Raw genomic sequence first — 13,449 nt, forward strand, 5'->3', positions numbered from 1 at the left:
AGCTGGATGAGGATGTGTCTGTTGCTGAGGTTGAACAGTCAGCCTGTGCCCTTGAACAAAGCCCCCGATCTCAAAGGACTTTCTACTGATATATATGAATAGTTCCAGCATATTTTGGAAAACTTCCTAACTAAAAATTGAACAAGGCACCCACATCAGTTTTATATCTGCCGTTAGCTCAGTTAATAGCCATGTATTGAGGAAACATGATAAAATCATGAAAGTTGTGTCTCCTACAGAGCTATTTCATTATGCAGTACTGATACTAAATTGCTTTCTAATCTGTAACACTGAACAATTTTTTCCAACTTTGCTCATTAAGACTGAACTGCTTTCACGTGGAAAGGACATGACTTGCACATTCAAAGACTCCACATAATAGCACACTATACGCTGTACTAGGTATAGAATCTGAATATAGAGTCTGAATATAGAAATAGCTTTCCCTAATGTACGGTGGAGCTATCATGGCATGAAATAAATTTATCTTGGTACAGTAGCATTCATCTTTTCCTTGGATACAATACAAATCAAAGAGAGTTGACAGAATATGATATTTATATACAAAATCTTAAAGACTAATCTAATTCTCAGATATAAATTATCTGACATTTAAAATTAAGGCAGACACTCCAAGCTTGACCTTACCTATAATATTGAGCTTTTACAGTTTTGAATAAAATGCTAAGTGGTTTCGCATGAATCTGAATTTTTGTTTTGCTTATTATCTCTTGTTTACTTAAATTAACCTGCTGACCAAAATTAATTCAGTTATACCTGGATGTGTATCCTTTCATATGCTGAAGAGAAAATTGTTTTCAATAATTCTTTTCATGTTGCCTCACCCAGCATGGGACAAAGAAAAATATCGTGTGAACGTTTTGTAGTCTGGTCCAATTCTGAACTCTGATCTAAGCCTTTATCAGTGGATGCTGTGGTTTAAAGACCTGTTGGCAGTGACAAAGAACAGAGGAATATAGGCAGAGTTTGAAGCAGCCATGTTTTGTTTCTCACCTCATTAGACAGCAGCATATGCTGTGCTGATTGACCGCAGCCTCTAGCAGGAGTCCAAGGACTTGGCCTCATATCTTTAGATCTGTAGCAGACAAACCAGTTGTTCAGCAGTCAGTTTCCTTAGCAGTAAAATAAATCTATGTGGTATAAAAAGAACTAAATACTTAGCAATATTATGGCTAGTTTTATAATTATCCCAAGTAGTGGCAGTTAGATGCCTCTTTCATGCAGCTTTGAGTCAGGGAGGGAAGATGTCTAGTTCTGAATTCTATCCTGTCGTAAATTATACTTGCAGTTCTTTATGAGAGAAAAAAGGAAAGAAAATGTTAAAATTCACTTGATATCTGTTAGGAGACACAACATCAAGGCTGACAGTGTCACTAGCAGTATCTTGTTAAATTGCCTGTGTGCATCGGTCAGCAAAATACTGTGGAATCTGCAGCTCTAAGAACTTACCAGTTCTATGTCCCTTGGTTTTTTTCAAACTATACCTTAAAGATATGGTGAGTTATTTTTTACATAAACATGATTAGTTGCTGAAACAAATAAGCAGCTATTCTCAGAAGATTTGATTTAACCCATTCTTAAGTATGAAAACGTACATCTCTCCTCCATTCTGGATTTTGGGAGCTGATACTTTACCTAGCACTTGTTACATTCACTTTCCAGATCACGTGAATGGTCACTGTACAAGTCCAACATCCCAGAGCTGCAGCTCAGGAAAGCGACTTTCCAGTGCAGATGTTTCAAGAGCAAACCGCCGAGGGCCTGGGAGGCCCCCCTTCAGAAAAGCCCAGTCTGCAGCCTGCATGGAGATTTCTCTCCCAGTCACCACAGAAGGTGGGTGGCAATGAATATTTTGCTAGGTATTCATGAATTTCTCTCAGGGTGTGAAAGCAAATAAGTTTAGCATGGTCCTTGTCCTAGTCATCGCCCTGAACTGCTGTCTTCATCTGACTGTTTGGAATTAGAACCACCCCTGTGTGTTAGTGTTGTTACTAACAAGGCTGCTCCTGAGCTCTGTGCTGCCTAGGGATGTAGTGTGCTGAACCTCACTGAACTCATACTGCTCCCCTTGCCTGTATAGACTGGGTGCTTTGTTCTGGAAAAGTGATTTTTCATAGCAGCTTGTGTACAGTTACTGTGACAGCTGGTAATACTAACGTTCTAAACTCTCATTGTCTTTACTTACCAAGTCTGAAAATGAGTAAGATATTTTTAGAATGTGAGTTCAGGCTTTGCACATACTGATTATTTATTAGTACTGAAGACTTTATAAAATTCCACAATCCCTGGCCATTGTTTACAGTAAAATTATAACCCATAATACTTTTTTTTTTTAATTTAGAATGCATTTCTTCCTTTAATCCTTGAAAAACCAACCTTGATCTGCCTGAGTGTGGAGTCTCGATGAAGTTGAGAGATAAGAGAGTGGACCACTCTGGCAATGCATTGTGCTTAGAACTCAAAATAGGCACATTTTAATTGCAGCAGTGCCAGCTATTTGACCACTGATAACTTAAGTAGAAGGATTCAGCCAACATGTTCTTCTTCAATCTGGATAGTGTTCCCACTCTGCAGTTGGTGGCCTTGCCCCCTGTTTCCCATGCCTCCAGCTCCCGCACATTCTTGCAATAGAACAATGCCTCATCTGTGCAGAAAAGCTTCAGTCTATCAAAAACTGAAAAAACATACTATCAAAATAAATGGTGGAGGCCTGTAGTGTTGGTTCTGTTCAGTTTTGGTAATAAGTAAAAAACAATAGTATTGAAACAACATAAATGATAATTTAATATTGTAAGAATAAAATAATTAATTTTAACAGTTAACCCTTTTAAAAATCCAGGGTTCATTTTTAATCAAGTTGCAGAATAACTTCCTGAGTACCTAAGACAGTAATCTCCTGTGGCTACTGTCTGGGGTGTAGAATAGACTGAACCCCCTGTGATAATACAACCAAGAACACCTTGACCCTAACTGTCTATCCTGTGAGGAGCTTTTGCATCCTAACCTGCCCACCTGCAGAGATGTCTGCATCACAGTTCTTTACAACTGGAACCAGTACTCCCTACGTTTTATGATTGTTAATGGAGACAGGGCAAGGAGAATTCCATAACTCAGTGTCTAATTTTGTATTTTTAAAAGCAAATTGTTGCAAAATACCTTTGCTACTAGTAGCAAGTTGCTAGAATCTTTGATTTTTGTTTGGTTTTGATAACATAAGATAGCAAATTTTTTTCCTCCACATTAGTTACTGATTATGAACATAAAACTTTTATCTAGCTCTCTTTATGTGCCACACAAATATGGTAAGTACCCTTGTCATGTGATAGCTCCTGATGGAAAATATATCACTGCCACAGTAGTTTCTATTGCTGTGTGTTTTTCTTCATTCTATGTAGTACGAAACTCTTCTGGAATTCTTGTATGCAGATACTGCTGCAACATCAGCACTACTTGTACATACTGAGGCCACAGTGCTACCTATTTCTTTTACGCTTCTTTTCTTTTTGTCTCCCATCTTCCCAGAGTAAGTTGAGTCAGTGGCAGGCAGAACCCACAGCCCCTTAAGGTCCCATTGACCCTTGTGTATAAAACATTTAGTAATGCAGTGATACTTTGGATGCCATGATGATGCTTTCTTTATCATGAAAGAGTCACTTTCTGTTGTTCATCACTAATTATAATACCTATCAAGTTTAATATAAAAGTATATCTCTTTTAGAGATAGTCATCTAACTTCCTTTCAAAAGAGAAGTAAATCAAAGCAACATAAAAAATCCCTATTTAAAAGTATCAATGGTGTATCACTGAAATAGTATTACAACCTTCAGTAAATTCAGTGAAACTACTGAATTACTTTAGAGTAATTTATATTAGCATGTAATATGATGGAGCATGGTTTGAGTTTGTCCTTTGAGTGGTGATTTTGTGTACAAAGTCACCTTTCAGCAGGTCTATTGACTAAAATAATTTTCTGATTATCTGTATTCTCTCATTAAAGCAAAACCATCTGCCCAGCATGTCTAAACTTCTTCTGAGATGCCTGTGGTATTAGTCTTTTGACTTCTAGCTCAACTACTGATCTGTCTGGTATGACTGACATTCCACTGTTTTTCACGTATCTTCAATTTCTAGACACACTGCTCAGTCAAGTAGTGCAATGTATTTCTGAAGTTTTTTATACTAAATAATTTGATGAAAGGTAGTATGATCTTTGAAAGATTCTTAGTCTGGGTGAGGGAGAAGGAAGATGAGAAGTTAAAAAGTTTGAGAAAGAATATACTGAGAATAAAAATTCTCTCTCAAATGTGAAACTGGCTTTGATCAAAACCTTCTGTTCTAGTGGTTCCAAAATAAAATGAAAAAATCCTCTCTCTGCTGAAAATTTATTGTCTACTTAGGAGCATATGCTGCCACAAACAATAGATGTATTCCCAAGAAATTATTTCCTCTTTTTTATATATATTCTTATGTGGTGAATGAAGAAACATATCTTATATCCTCACTAGAAAGGTAGTATTTCAGGTTAGAATTTGTAAGATTTTATTATTCTACCCAAGTAAAATTTTGGTTAGAGTTTGCTATCTCAGTAGTGTTAAAGACTTTTCATACATAAAAAAAAAAAAAGCCTTTGTGTGGGGGTAAATCATTCTTACCTTTTTTAAGCCTGTCTCTAAGGCACTGATAATACTTGGATATTTTTTCTAAGAATACTTCCAGTTTCTGTTCTTTATGACCTCTTCTATTTGATTTGATTAAAAAGATAATATATTGTGGTGAGTAATCATAAAATATCTATTAGAATAATAAATGAATCTTCTCCTCTTGCATTGAATTTCAAAATCTTATATTTAAATCTTATCTTCAGGTACAATAGGAACTGTATTTCCAGCATTTTCATCAAGTGTATTTTCAAGCAACTTTCACACAACAAATTATTTTGAATTCATTTCTGTTAGCTGATTGTCAAGATTTTGCTGACTCTCACCACTTCACTTGTGCAAAAGGATTCCTGATACAGAAAAGCATTTTTGAAGAATGTCTTTGCAATGATGAATCACAGGAAGAAAATGGAGGAGGGTTGTGTTGTTTTCTGCTGGTTGAAATATTGCAAACTGCTCAGGTTCATAACTGCTGATGTTTCTTCCATACTGATAGAAGAACAATTCAAAAGCCAAGTAACAGTAGCAGAGTAGTGGTGTCTAGGTGTGCATCATTGCTGTTACTGCTTAAACCTGTGTGTTTCCCAGTATCCTCATCATCCTCATTTATGCTGTTAAAAATGTTACATGTTGTCCTGTAGTATCTTCTGGTTTCATAAATGCAGTGCTCTCATGGCTATAGTAATAAATTCTGTAATTGCTCAATATTATATATCTAATTATAGCACGAAATCAGAACCTTGCAAGTTCTTAATAGCATATTATTAGATAAAAGGAAGAGATTTTTTTACAGTGAGGGTGGTGAAACACATGAACAGGTTGCCCACAGAGGTGGTGGATTCCCCATCCTGGAAACATTTAATGTCAGATTGGGCAAGGCTCTGAGCAACCTGATCTAATGGACGTTGTCCCTGTTCATTGCAGGCAGGTTGGAATAGATGACCTCTAAAAGTTCCTTCTAGCCCCAACTTTTCTATGATTACATGATTTATGATTCTAAATATTTATGATTCTTGTTTTCACATACTTTTGACTAAGATGTTTATTTCTTGTAATATTTCAGAATTTATTGGCATTGCTTAGCTTCTAAATTATAAACTTCTTTAAGTCCTTTTTGACCATAAGTTTTTGAGATTTCAGGAGTTAGTGATTATATTTCTTTGATAAGGCTTCCTTGCACAGGGTATAAACTACATTTTTTATTATCAAGCACAAGACTGTGCTGTTAATATCAACAATAGTAAAAAATACACATGAATGCAAATTATTCCTAGTCAAGAAAATCCTTACAGAGATTCTGATCCATGATAACATTCTGTGGAATGGGACTGTGTTTTATGTCCAAGCTTAGTGGATTTCCTTCCAGGTTGTAGCCAATTTGCACTGCTCATGTCTTGGTCTGTTCCAGCTCTGGGCTCTGACTACCACCCAGCTTTGTCTGCAGGTGTCCTCACAGAAACATGGAAATAGGAATTAAACTTTTGTTTGGGGAAATGCATGCCCCAACTTGTTTGCCTTCTGTCCTGTGACACAGATCCAAAATAGTCCATCTCAGGCTAAGAGCTAATATCACATATTTTTCAAGAGCTAATATCACATATTTTTCAAATGTGTTAAAGCCCCTTTTCCATGTAGAACAGCAGAGATCACAACCTGATCAAGAATTGCAGGGTTGATGAATAGACCTCAAATATCTGCTCCTCTTCTGCACAGGAAAACAAAATACGTATTTCAGTTGAATTTTTAGTTGTAATTTTAGGTTAAAGAAAACACTGAATTAAAGAAAATGGTGACATTAAAGAATAAAAATAAAATTACTGTGGGAGGGAACTTGTTGTGGTTATACTTGTATAGCTGGTGGGTATATGGATGTGTGCACAGATGCATGTTCTGGCACACCATTCTCCTTGCTTTGTATGTTATAACCAACTCTGAGAAGTCTTTCAGATTTGGTACTTCTTGGTTACTGCTTTCCTTCAAACATAGAGCAGTTTGCGTTCTGCAAATGGTTTCTCTCTGCCTTTGCCATCGAGAGTTTGTTCTGGCTGACTCTGCCATTTTCTCCTTGCCTGCATTCATACAGAAATCTGGGCATTCTGCATACCCATGTCCACATGTGCTTATACATCTTGGGAAGAAAGTAAAGACAGAATAGAGTTTTTCCTTTGAAATGTTGTGTTTGGAAATTTATTTTTTCCCAGCAGCAGTGATAGAAAACTCTTTCTTTTTTATTATTATTTTTCTTCCCTATTATGTAGTTTTTAACTAGTCCACCTTAATCACCTTGTACTAGAAAGGCCATTTTGGTCTTGTGCTACAGACTTGCCTCTGAACAAGGAATCCTAACAAGGTTTTGCTGTGCGTTGTAATTTTCTAGGAATGCTCAGAGCAGTCTTTGAATTTGCTTTAACTTTTCTTTAAAATAATTCAGTTTCCGCATGTACCTCAGCTTTTGGATTAACTTTTGATTATATGTAGTTAAAATTTGATACAGAGCACTTGAATTGAAATGTCACTGAGAGCTGGCAAAACAAACCACTCAAGAGTATTTAGTTATTATCTTTAATAGCCTTATAAAAAAATCCATGGCAAGTACAATACAATTTCCATTTTAAGAGATCTAGTATACTTTTATACTTGAAGTTTTTCTTTTGCAGATGCATATATATATAGAATAACTAAAACTGTTTGATGGATAAGTTGTTTGTTCACTTGTATGATTTTGTCCAATTTGTTTTAGAAAATGCATAGTATTTGGTATATATATATATACATATATATATATACTTTAAACTTCTTTTATTATTCAAAAGTATTTGTGAGAGTCAACATTTTTAAAAAAGCCCTACAGGTAGCCTGACAGAGGCTTCCAGATTTTTTTCCCTGGTGGGTTTTACTTTAGGTTTTGGTGCCAAGTTTTTTTAAGCTTTTTGTTTGTTTTTATATTTAAATTTTACTATAATTTTCTGTGTATGTATGTCAGGCTGTTACTTTGGTCTCTGTAACAAGTTTTCCATAGCCTTTGGATTGATCCATACCTATACCAGTATTAAAATGTGTGTGACACTTGCTCTTGTAAGTCCAGTGTGCTGCAGCTGGGATCCTGAAACATGATACTGAGTACTTATCTTAGAAAAAGGAACCAGAGGAACCTGAGGAACCAAACTCAGCTATGTCATGCTGTGCACTGCAGTATTTCCTGTGTAACTTATATAAAGTTTATATCAGTTTTTCTCTTGTCAGTTGTGGCTATGCTGTTAAGCTGTCTCCAGCAGGGCTGTATGCATAGCACACTGGATTTTTTTGCACTGGATGAGTGAATGTGACTGTGAGGTTTCCTTCCCATGTGGTGAGGTGGGGGGTAGAAGAGGGAGGTTTCTGTTTTTATCATTGGCTTTTTTTCTTGAGTCTGTTAAGTCTGAAGCCCACGCGTGGATGTGAGGTAAGTAATGATGGACTAAGAAGATGATTGGGACAGTTTTCAAAGCCCTAGGCCTCCAAGGAAACAGAGAAACAACTGGTTTCTTGATCTAGAAAAATACTGAAAAAAAGGCACAACATATTCAAATGCATGGCAGGTTACTATAGAGAGGAAGGGAATAATCAGCTATCCATGTCTGCTGAGAAAAGAACGGGACATAAATTACTAAGGCAAAAGCCCAACTTAAGGAAGACAGTTGGGGATTCATTTTGATCACAAGGGTAGTTAGCTGCAGAAATGTATTCTCTGAGGAGGTTATTGCTTCTCTGGCAGGTTTTCAGAACAGCTCATATTCTCTGCCACATTCCCTTTGCCAATGCTCTCCATATTGCGGAGTGGATGATTTCTGGTAAACTTCCTTGCCCAAGCAGCCAGCCAAACTGACACTTGCCTGATCTGTTGGGTGTGTTACAGCAGTCATGGGACCACGCTTCATGAGGCCCCTAAATGCCATGGCTTTTCACAGCTCAGCTTTCATAGCAGATGGAAAAGCACTTGGCTTGATTTTTTTTCATTTATTTCTCAGGGAGGGGATTATGATGTCGGTTCTGCTTGTAACGCATTTCAATTTTGATAGCATTTGAAGTTACTTTACATCACTGTAATTGGTAAGACTAGTATAATAGGAAATAACTTAGAAACACTATGGTAAACCACAGTCTCCACTAACTGTTCAGTTTGTCATCATATTTCTTGTCTGTGCAGAGAATCGGATAAAAATGTTGCATAGAAGACTTGTGCTATATCCAGAAAGTATGTTTCTTACTTCAGAAAGCTTTATTTTTAAAAAAAGTTATTAGGAAGCTGAAATTATTTTTTTTTCCTGTATTTAGCAAAATCACAGCACTTCTGGTTTCCTGGGCACTGCAAACTCAAAGATTTCTGAATGGGCATGCATGTGCTTGTAGGTAAAATAAAAACCTTCTCTTTTCTGCTTCCTCTTAGAAAGGAGATGTAGAGAGATTATAAATGTGAGCAAGGGTCAAAGCCTGTTTTTTCTGTGGTATGGATGAATCAAAAATAATGGCAACTGATCTTGGGAGTCATTCAGTCCACCTACTTCAATCCATTTCTTTAAGATGAAGTATGAGAGTGGTCCTGAGAGCGCATGTCCCAACCAAATAGATGGGACATGCCACTTGCCCAGGAAGTCTGCTAGAGGACATGCCTAGAAAGTAGGTTGTTGTGGCAAGAGAGAGCCTAGTTTCTAGATCCTACCCATGGTGTTCGAGTTTCCCAGAACTCATTCATATTTTATATTAGGTCCAGAGTAAATCAAAAATAGGACCAGAAGGTCCAGAAACCTCAGCCACTCAGCTGAGCATCATTGCCAGCAGGGCTCAGCTTCTAAGGGAGACATGAAGAATGCTGTTCCTCTTAATACCTTGTGGCCAAAAATGCAGGAGGCATGGATGGCTGGATGGCTGGAGTCAGTCCTCTTAGGCTGATTTGTGTCTACAGCCTCCAGTTTTCTACTGAGTGCTACAGCCACTGGACTGCAAAGAGCCAGTGGCACTGTCGTCATTTAGATTGAATCATAATCTTTGTCAGATCTAACCACTGGTTTCCCTTAGCGGTTTAAATGGAGTTTAAGTGTGTGTCTGCCTAAATCTGCTCACAACAGGGCTTGCAATGCCCTATGTCCCTGGAAAAACAGGGGGAGGAGGTTGTTGAAAAAGTGAGGTGCCTTGGGAAAGAGCATGTCTAGTGGCTAGAAGAGACCTAGGAAGAAATGGCATGGATGCATGTGAGCTGCTGGTGCATGAATTCCAACTCTATTCAGCTAGATATACAGTTCATGTTTGGTTTTTTCTTGGAGTACATTTCTACTAGGATGTTAGGATCAACTTGATTACTTACAAGAATCTGCAAATTTTCCTTGTTTTTGAAACAACCAACTCATTGAAAATGTTGTTCTTACAGTCACTGACTGTCTAGTCAGTTTTAATTTAAATGATGATTTGATTCCAGATTAAGCTAATTTTGCACTGTACTCTAGGCATGTTTGAATTTGGGGATGTGTTTTGCACTGCATGCTCAACTTTAGCATTTTTTCCTTGCTAGTTGTCACTCTAGATCAACATAAACTGTTTTGCTACATGCACAGCACTTCCCTTGGTGTGCCCCAGTACCCCTGCAGGTGTAGGCTTTGTGGATCTCTGAACCCTAACCCTAATGTCAACTTGGGGCTGAGGCAGAGGTCCCCAGGACCAAGGATGGCCCAGATGAGAAAGGTATGGAGGCAGTGATGTTACACTGCCATAGCTTCATCATCCTCTACGATGTCTCTTGTCTGCCTTATTCTTGGGTACTTCCAGATATGAAAGTCATACAACAGATTATTCTTTCCCAAACCATCAGTGAAAGACGCTTCAGCAGAATGGATAGTTTAGGCTGGGATTTAAGTTCTAGAGAATTGTGATGTCTTTGATTAAAAAACATATGTTCAAGCTTATAATCTATATCCAAACTGAACACTTCGTGATCTTAATGTGAAGACAGGTTGCTTGTATAAGTCAAGGGAAGTGATTCATACAATTAAATATGGATATTTTATAGATTACTTACTGTAAAGATCTTTCATATTTTTATATTTCTATAAAAATGCTGATTTCTACTTCCTTTTCAGTATGAAGAATAGTTCTGCCCTAACAGTTACATTCTGTTTTTAAAACATGCTCAACTAAAACCTAAGCCTGAACTTTACCATATTCTGGAAATATCAAAATAAAGATCCAAGTCTGGTGACTTGAATCTATTTTCACTTTCAGGCCTTTATTTGCTGTCATTTCCATCAGTCTTGTATCAGTGTGATTCCATGAAGCCATTCAGGTTACACTGCTGTTGACTGTAGCAATTTCAGGGAAATACCTTTCAGAACTTTCTGGAGCAGGGTTGAGCATCCCAGAGCTGTGAGTTCTGTGTCAGCATAGACACAGCCACTCTGGTTGGAATGCTCTGCAAGCAGTATATTCACAGGCTTTTCAACGTATTTTTAGGGAAACTTATTTGAGTTAGGAAACCATTCACAGTAAAATGCCAGACTCTTATTGCGTTGTTTGTGCTTAAGACAACTTCTGCTGCTTTCTAGTGAATTGTTTTTTGTGGAATGCAGCTTTAGAGTGGTGCTATTAAAAGGTGTTTGAAGCTGTTTTTATAGCCAAGCAAACGTGTGAAAACCCTGTAGCATTACTTCCTGCCCCTTTTTCCTCTGTGTTGCTGAAGCATTGCCACCAGTAATATGGTTTGGTCTCTGTGTCTCTGTGATGTTACTGTGTGCAGATTCATGTTTGAGGTATAATTCCTTTAAGTGTGTATTTCCACTGGCATTCAGAGCTTTGCATGTTTTCCTGACTATATAATCTTAAAAGTGACAGATTTCTCTTGAAATTTTAAGATGATGATCTTAAACTGGCAAATATTTTAAATAGTTCCATTGGCTTCTGTTAAGTCTGGTATCTGGGATTAAAACTTTTAGAATTATCCAAGTGAGGATGATATAAACCATTTAACTTCGTTTCCAGAATATATCGATTTCTGTGTCAAAAAAGGTCATTTTTTGTATTTGTTTCATAAGCAGATCAATTACTCACTATGTTAAAACCAGGAAAGGACCTATAAATAGCATCCAAGACACTGACAGTCAGTTGCAAAACTCCAGTAATGAATGTAAACAGTTGCAGTGAAAATGTTGATCTTTGTCACTGTAAGGTTGGGGGTTTTTTCATTCCTCGTAACAAGTGATACTTCTGTTTTCTTGATTCCTAACTTCATGAAAAAAAATACTTTATGCTTCTGTATAAATGCTAACTCCACTGTTTCAGAAAAATCACAGTGACAATTTTCTGAAAGATATGATAGGTGAGGATGTGTTCCCCTAATAAAGCTTTTGCTTTGCAGCTGAGAATAGACAAGTCAGAACATTCCCCTGAACACAGCATACATTTTTTTCTTTTTTTTAATTCTGCAGGAAAGTAAGGAAATTCTGGCTTTATCTCTGCTAAGCAAAAGGAAGCTAAAAAAGTTTAAAAAAAAAAAATCTCTGCAATCTCTGCTCTGTACAGGTGACAGTTGAAACACATGGGATAATTTACTCAACTTATCTTTTAAATTCTCAGAAAACCCCCAGACCCTAAATTAAACCTTCTCCTAGACACCAGTGCACTGCAGCAGGACACTGTCAGGCAAGGAAAGAGCTGGGACAGTAACTGCTCAGGGCTACTTTCATATAAATGTCATGATGACGGTTGGCTCAATTGTTCTTGTCCTTTTGCAATGCATGCGACTTTATGGCAGTAGGTTACATTTCCAGACGGGCAATGCTTCAGCAATTACATGGAATCAGTACATTCTCACACGACGAGCGTCACTATACTGCTCGCACATGGATGAACAAAGGTAAGACTCAAAACCACTGGCTTCGTTTTTAACCTGGCATGTGGGTTGAAGTGTCCTGTGTATTTCTGTCGGTGAGGTGGGCAGCAAGTTAGAAGATTTGCAGTTGCTTTTAAATCAGAAGACTTCTGTTTGTGTGCTGCTGGCTCATAGCTCAAAGTTAACAACCAGTCCGGTGCCACAAAGGAAGTTGGTTCCTGCCTTTCCATCTGCAACTCTTTAACCCAAACCATGCATAGGAAGGGGCTGAATGAAAACATTTTGAAGAAAGCAGGATTACTGTTAGGAGAGTAGTGGTGTCTATATTGTGTGGTCTTAACGCATGGAATGCAGCTTTTTGAAATACTCTGACTGAAGGTAGCAATGCTTTTGCTCAGAGCTGTGCATTGTCTAACATCCTGAACAGCAGCATCTCCCAAACTGTAGTCCTCCATTAGCTCTCAGGGAACACTGGACCCCTCTGATGGTGCTCTCAGTTCCTCTGCTGCTACCTGCAGAAATTGCCTGGAGACTTCTTTGGGAAAAAAGAAGAGCCAAGAAATCCAAGTCTACAAGACAAAGAGGAAAAAGGATATGGTGGTCTGAGATGGCTGTGTGGGAACCAATGGATCCTGGGAGTTGGATATGTGCTGGGAATACTGGGAATACTGGGCTTCCTCAAAGCAAGGGTCGATCTAGAGGCAGAAGCACATTTAAGAGAAAGTGTCATGTAGCAGGATGTTCTGCAAGGAGGAGAAGATGAAAAGAGCACTGAGTAGCCTTTCACAGGTGAATGTCCTGTCCCCTTACTGAAGCAGAGGGTCCAAATAAACTTTGATCTGGGTTACAAGGAGTACCTGGAAGTGGTCCCGGTTCAGACTTCTGCAAAAAGATGTTGTAGCTGACATTCTTGCT

The 13,449-nt window shown here is 37.8% G+C and overlaps 1 protein-coding gene across 11 annotated transcripts in view; it reads left to right on the plus strand.

Annotated features, from left to right (window-relative positions):
* The window catches only part of STXBP5L (syntaxin binding protein 5L), a 194,221-nt gene that overhangs the window by 167,027 nt on the left and 13,745 nt on the right, over positions 1–13,449 (plus strand). For 5 of the 11 annotated variants that reach the window (XM_064644486.1, XM_064644488.1, XM_064644489.1 and 2 more), the window contains 2 exons: positions 1,684–1,854; positions 12,457–12,558. The exons of 2 other annotated variants lie outside the window; for them this stretch is intronic. In XM_064644486.1, the coding sequence (XP_064500556.1) occupies positions 1,684–1,854; positions 12,457–12,558 (273 nt within the window). The remainder of the gene's footprint in view (positions 1–1,683; positions 1,855–12,456; positions 12,559–13,449) is intronic. 4 more of the 11 variants (XM_064644494.1, XM_064644491.1, XM_064644493.1 and 1 more) reach the window with 2 other exon arrangements.

Source organism: Pseudopipra pipra, chromosome 2, assembly GCF_036250125.1.
Source record: "Pseudopipra pipra isolate bDixPip1 chromosome 2, bDixPip1.hap1, whole genome shotgun sequence".
Taxonomy (NCBI): Eukaryota; Metazoa; Chordata; class Aves; order Passeriformes; family Pipridae; genus Pseudopipra; species Pseudopipra pipra.